The sequence below is a fragment of the Zingiber officinale genome, chromosome 4A (genome assembly GCF_018446385.1).
Source record: "Zingiber officinale cultivar Zhangliang chromosome 4A, Zo_v1.1, whole genome shotgun sequence".
Classification (NCBI taxonomy): Eukaryota; Viridiplantae; Streptophyta; class Magnoliopsida; order Zingiberales; family Zingiberaceae; genus Zingiber; species Zingiber officinale.
Genome location: NC_055992.1, coordinates 126,030,647 through 126,037,527, shown reverse-complemented (window position 1 = coordinate 126,037,527; position 6,881 = coordinate 126,030,647). Strand labels below are relative to the sequence as shown.

At 48.6% G+C, this 6,881-nt stretch overlaps 1 protein-coding gene across 1 annotated transcript in view; it reads right to left on the bottom strand.

The window, feature by feature from the left end:
* Nucleotides 1–1,668: 1,668 nt before the first annotated feature.
* Nucleotides 1,669–6,881, bottom strand: part of LOC121972762 (putative uncharacterized protein DDB_G0271982) — a 30,321-nt gene continuing 25,108 nt past the window's right edge. Inside the window, exon 2 of the mRNA XM_042524398.1 lies at nucleotides 1,669–2,099. Coding sequence (XP_042380332.1) covers nucleotides 1,669–2,099 — 431 coding nt within the window. The remainder of the gene's footprint in view (nucleotides 2,100–6,881) is intronic.

Below are 6,881 nucleotides of genomic sequence, written 5' to 3'. Positions count from 1 at the left end.
TTTATAGTCGCCGGTTCGACTCTACGGTTTAACGTCTGGGCTAGACGGCCCTGAGGGCTAATTCAAACCCGGCCGATCGGCTCGGGGTCTTCGCCATCGAGCCCGTGGCAGCCACGGGCTCGTATATAAACCTCCCGGCCAAACGGCTCGGGGGCCTTCGTCTGCGAGCCCGTGGCTCGGATATAAACCTCCCGGCCGATCGGCTCGGGGGCCTTCGTCATCGAGCCCGTGGCAGCCACGGGCTCGTATATAAACCTCCCGGCCAAACGGCTCGGGGGCCTTCGTCTGCGAGCCCGTGGCTCGGATATAAACCTCCCGGCCGAACGGCTCGGGGGCCTTCGTCTTCGAGCCCCTGGCTCGGATATAAACCTCCCGGCCGAACGGCATCGAGCACGTGGCTCGGATATAAACCTCCGGCCGATCGGCTCGGGGGTCGAGCCCCCGCTCGGATATAAACCTCCCGGCCGGGGCCGCGAGCCGTGGCTCGGATATAAACCTCCGGCCGATCGGCTCGGGGCCTTAATCATCGAGGTGGCCACGGCTAGAATGTACCTCGCCGAACGGCTCGGGCCTTCGCTCCAGGCAACTCCCTCTACATCCTGATCGGCGCGGGTGGCTTCCTGCCCCCTCGTATAAAACCCGGCCGAACGGCTCGGGGCCTTCGACTTCGAGCCGTGGCTCGGATATAAACCTCCCTACCGATCGGCTCGGGGGCCTTCGGCACGAGAGCCTTATACACTGACTTCCTCTGCCAAGCTCGGATATAAACCTCCGCGCGGCTTGGGGCCGAGCCCGGCTCGATATAAACCTCCTACCGAACGGCTCGGGGGCCTTCGTCTTCGAGCCCCTGGCTCGGATATAAACCTCCCGGCCGAACGGCTCGGGGGCCTTCGGCTTCGAGCCCGTGGCTCGGATATAAACCTCCCGGCCGAACGGCTCGGGGGCCTTCGGCTTCGAGCCCGTGGCTCGGATATAAACCTCCCGGCCGAACGGCTCGGGGGCCTTCGGCACTAATACAGATCATATAACTGACAGGATAAATACCAGAAAAACTGACCGTGATCATGAGGATGGCAGAACTATCCGGCATCGTTCATCTTCACGTTCCAGATCAGGCGCGTTCCCACAGACGGCGCCAATTTGATCCTGTCTAGAAGCTGAGGAGACGAACCTGCCGGTGTGACGTGTCTGGAGGGTTGACCGCATCCTCTTGACCCGGTGGTGATCTGTCCGCTGCGTTGACCAGATCGTCAGAAGTCCTCCTCCGGTCAACTGTACCTGTATCCAGCGACCGGGTTCCCCCGGTCTCTGGTACCTCGGTGCTCGAGGCGAATCCCACAGATGCATAAATATCCGGATAATAATAGAATATTGACTGAATGCAGAAAAGGTACGAGAACGTACCTTGGCCCAGGGGGGCGCCCTCGGATGGAGCAGTGAGCTGGTTCCGGTGAGGTGGATGAATGCAAGTCGGTCGGGCAGCCGAATCCGCGGGCGATAACTCGGAATCCAGTGCGGCATGGATCCAAAAGATGGCACGTAGGCCGGGATACCACAACGGCTCGCAGGCCGGAACTCGGCACGCAGGCCGGATAAGCCCAATAACCCACAATGATAATAATGATGCAAAAAGTAAAATACCTCGGCGCGATGGCCGGAATGACCCAACTAGTACCAAGCTGTGGCTACCTGGAAGGTGACGATATCTACTAAAGACGGCGGCTGAGGCCGCGGTAGAGGGCAGCGGTGGCTGCCGGCGGCGACTGTGGCCGCGGGAGAGGGCAGCGGTGGCTGCCGGCGGCGGCTGTGGCCGCGGTAGAGGGCAGCGGTGGCTGCCGGCGGCGACTGTGGCCGCGGGAGAGGGCAGCGGTGGCTGCCGGCGGTGGCTATGGCGAGAGGAGGAGAAGGAGAGGCGGAAGTCCGGTCCTTTGGCAGCGTCAGCCGGCGAGGAGGCCGGAGGCAGTGCTGACTGCGGGTGGCGGTGATAGAGGAACGCTCCTCCTCTTTCTCTCTCTCTCTCTCTCTGGCGGCGGAAACCCCCTTTCCTCTTCGAACCCGAGCCGCCGCCGCCTCCTCCTCTTTCTCTTCCGTGTGCTTCCCTTAATCCCCAAACAAAAAACCTAAAAAACCCCTTTTTACAAAAAAGCCCTCCCCCTTATATCTCTTTACCGGATCATGGTACAATTTAAGAAAAATTTCTAGAGTTTATTGCTAAACAACCTTGAGGACAAGGTTATTTTGAAGGGAGGTGGAATGATAGGATCCTTTAATGGATATATTCAATAAATCCTTTAACTTTATTTCCTTTTCTAAAGATAAGTTTTAGATCTTTTCTTTTTCTAAAATAAGTTTTAGTTAAGGTAGACCTTTTCTCTTAAAAATATTTTTTTATTTTATTTTTCTTTTAGACCTTTTCTTTTGAAAAGGTAATATAGGTGTACCTATTTAAAGAGATATTATGTAATTTTGGAAGACAAGTAATTTTTTTAAATCAATTTCACTTGATTATTGGAAACAGATCCCCTCGAAGTGATCATCCTATCTCCTTTTTATTTTCTTTCCTTCGATTTTTCCACACGATAAGCCGCGGGTTGTTGGTCTCTTATGGCTGGCTAGAGGGGGGTGGATAGCCTGAAGTAAAAAAAAAACGAACACCTTTCTCGACTTTACTTTTATCAACATAAACACTTGTACAAAAAAGGAAATAACAAGTAAATTAACAAGAAAAAGAGGTACAGAGATTTTACTTGGTTTGTAATAAGAAGATTACTAATCCAATATATTGAAAGCCCACTATAGTCTCCTTCGGGTGGAGAAACCTCTTACAGTAGTTAAAACACTCAATTACAAAGCCAAACTAAAAATAGAACGTTTATAACTTATAAGTGTTGTGTTTAACTACTAGGATCAGGGTTGTATTTAAAGCCCTGATTGGGATCCTTGGAAGGGTTCTAGGTGCCTGGATGTAGATAAAACTTTATGTAGGATCGAAAAGAATTTAGATATCTCCACAATAGCATGATATTGTCCACTTTGGGCCCAAGCCCTCATGGTTTTGCTCTTGGGCTCTACTCAAAAGGCCTCATGCCAATGGAGATATCTTTCTCTTATAAACTCATGATCTTTTCCATGTGTTTTCAATATGAGACTATGTTTGCAACCTTGCAACCCCAACAATCCCCCCCTCAAACAAAGGACCATGGGCTTCCCACGTCCGATCCTTGACCCACCAGGTCTTCCTGCCCCTCGGTCTACCCGACCTACTAGGATTTCCTTGCCTAGCCGCAACTAGGACTTCCTGCCCCTCGGTCCACCCGACCTACTAGGACTTCCTGCCTGGTGTCTGGTCCTCTTGATCCGAACATAGGAGCCCCCACTTTCTTTGTTCGAGGTCAATATTGTACTCACATGGTTCAATCAGACCATAGCTCTTGTGCACAGTCGGCGGTTAAACCTTCTGGCAGTCCGGGCTCTGATACCAATTGTAGGATCGAAAAGAATTTAGATATCTCCACAATAGCATGATATTGTCCACTTTGGGCCCAAGCCCTCATGGTTTTGCTCTTGGGCTCTACCCAAAAGGCCTCATGCCAATGGAGATATCTTTCTCTTATAAACCCATGATCTTTTCCATGTGTTTTCAATATGGGACTATGTTTACAACCTTGCAACCCCAACACTTTATCCACGTCCCAACGGATCATGTCACAATGGATCTGGATAAAATCTCTGGTCCAGGCACCTGGAAGGGTTTCGAGGGCCCGGATCGCTTTCGCACAGGAATGCGTTGCCAAGGCGTCCTGGCTAGACCAAGCTAATCCGAGCGGTCAGAATGGCTCTGAGCACCTGGACTCCAATCAACTTGAAGTTGACTTTTCGTCCAAGTCTTTTGCTCTGACTCCATTCGCTTGGGTGATTTCGATCATCCGGAATAGGACTCACCCGAACCCATTTTTCGGCCTTCTCGAGCAACTTTCAGCTCCAACTTCTCGTCCCTCGGAAAGGTTGCACACCTCCTTCTCGTCCATCAACGTACTATTCCGCAGCGCCTCATCCCTCGGACGCACCTAGCCTGTCGACTCTCTCCTGTGTCGTTCTTCTTGCTAGTTGTGTTTTTTGTTCGACTTCCTATGCTCCTAAGTTCTTGCATACTTAGACACAGGGCATCAAACAACAACATAACCTAACTTGACTTAGTTGATCATATCTAAACTATCACGGGGTACTTATAATCTCTCCCTTTTTGATGTGAGCAACCCCAAATAAAGTTAGGATAAACCAAAACTAATTAACAAAACAAATAGTAAGTACATGATTTTAAAAAAATATACCCTCCCCCAAGACTTAATCTCTAAATCTTCAGTTAGGTCGACGGGCCGATCGAATAGCTGGTACGAAATCCATCTAGGTCGACAGGTCAGCCAGATAGCTGGTACGAAGTATAGCTACGCCAACGGATCGACCAGATAGCTGGCACGTGTTAGGACCGAAATGTAGCTAGAGGGGGGGGGTGAATAGCTCGGCACGATCTCGTGTTTGACGTTGCTTGTTTCTTCAATGATGTGCAGCGGAAAATACAAGAAAACAAATACAACAACGCTAACTTGAGGACTTACTTGGTATCCACCTCAAGAAGAGGTGACTAGTCCAAGGATCCACACACTCACGCACCCTCCACTATGAAAACACTCCTTCTCGATAACTATCGAAGGCGGAGAAGCCTTACAACACTCTCGATACAACAAGAAATAAAAAGAAGCAAATACAAGGGAAAGCTTATAAGATTTACACAAGAAACTCTAACTCTAGTTTCTTCTTCTTGTTATATTCTCACCTCTTGACTTGGACGTGCCTCCAAGATCCTTCAAGAACTGGCGTGAGAGTGAAGAAGAAAGCTGTTTAGAAATCGCCTGTAGTCGCGTGGAAGAAAGTCGTGGAAGTTCTGTAAGTTCTATCGACAAAATCGCACGCCAACGTCTTTATCCAGCGTCAACGGTCAAATCCCAATCGATTGGATTGCTCCCAATCGATTGGGGAGGCTTTGGATCGATCGGTCGATCGATCCAAAGCGCCTCTATGCTCTCAGGAATTGCTTGGATCGATTGGTCGATCGATCCAGTGCTTATAGCGCGAAATCGCAGCTCCCAATCGATCGACTGATCAATTGGAGGCTCTGGATCGATCGGCCGATCGATCCAGAGTTGTTCTGTGCGATCGCGAGCTTCTCGCAATCGATCAGCTGATCGATTGGGAGGAGTCTTGTCGCGGGGCCTCACCCAATCGATCAGCCGATCGATTGGGCATGAGCCAATCGATCGGCTGATCGATCCAGCTCATGGTTTTTGTCCAAAACCAAGTCCAAAGTCCCCTAAACCAACATCCGGTCAACTATGACCTGTTGGTACATCATGTCTAGCGTTTGGTCACCCTTGACCTGCTAGAATTCCCTTACCAAGTGTCCAGTCAATCCCTTTGACCCACTTGGACTTCTACTAGATGTCTGGTCAACCTTGACCCATCTGGATTTCCTCGTGCCAAGTATCCGGTTAATCCCTTTGACCTACTTGGACTTCCTAACGCCAGATGTCCGATCAACCTTGATTCATCTGGATTTCCTATGCCTGTCTTCACTCACCAAGACTTTCCTTTTGTCTGGCTTCACTCACCAGGACTTTCACCTAGCTTCACTCACTAGGATTTTCTTTCTGTCTGACTTCACTTACCAGGACTTTCACCTAACTTCACTCACTAGGATTTTCCTTTTGTCTGGCTTCACTCACCAGGACTTTCTTTCTGTCTGACTTCACTCACCAGGACTTTCTTTCTTCCTGGCTTCACTCACCAGGACTTTCACCTGGCTTCACTCACCAGGATTTTCCTTCTGCCTGGCTTCACTCACCAGGATTTTCCTTCTGTCTGGCTTCACTCACCAAGACTTTCACCTGGCTTCACTCACCAGAATTTTCCAGTCAAGTATCCAGTCAACCTTGACCTACTTGAGTCTCCTTCACAATCTCCCCACATGAACAATTGCACCTGCAATCTCCATGTATTGTCTCCATGTATTGTCAAATATCGAAACTCAAGCATCAAGACTTGAGCTTGAGCCAACTCAAGCTTAGTCAACCTGATCAACCTTGACCCTAGGGAATATTGCACCAATAATCTCCTCCTTTTTGATGTTTGACAATACCTTTAAGTTAGGCTAATCCCATAGCCTCAACTCCCTTCATGCCAATATATGAATGGTGGTTTCCTTCATTCTTCCCCTTTCCCAGAGGGCAAACTCCCACTTCAGGCAATGAAGATCTAACTTAACCACACATTCTCCCCCTATTAGCACACATCAAAACTCTCCCCCTGAAGAGTTACCTAACGTTGTTTACAACTTCACTCGTTGTTCACAACATAATAATGAAGGTCTCATACCCTTCATTATTCTTAACGCTCATCCTTGAGCATATACCATTTGGTATATTCACACACAATTCAAATGAACGTTCCATACCCTTCATTGTCATCAAATGCTCATCCGTGAGCATATACCACTTGAATAATGAAGATATCCACTCTCCATTACATTCAAATGTCCAAACTTGAGCATTTTTACTAAAAAAGGTTAACCACCTTCCAAGGTGTATGAAAAATATATTTTCATGTCCTTAAAGAATAACTCACCTTAAAGACATGCATATAACTTCTGTCATTGCACCAACAATGACTTGGAATCCCTAAACCTTTAGGAAACCCAAATTTAGAAGTTTTAAGGTTCAAAAATTCAATATTGAAACCAAACCTCAACCTAAACCTCTACTTAGTATTCCTTGACCAATCCATCCTTGTTTTCATCATGAAAATTGTTGGAGTGTATACTAAAAGCC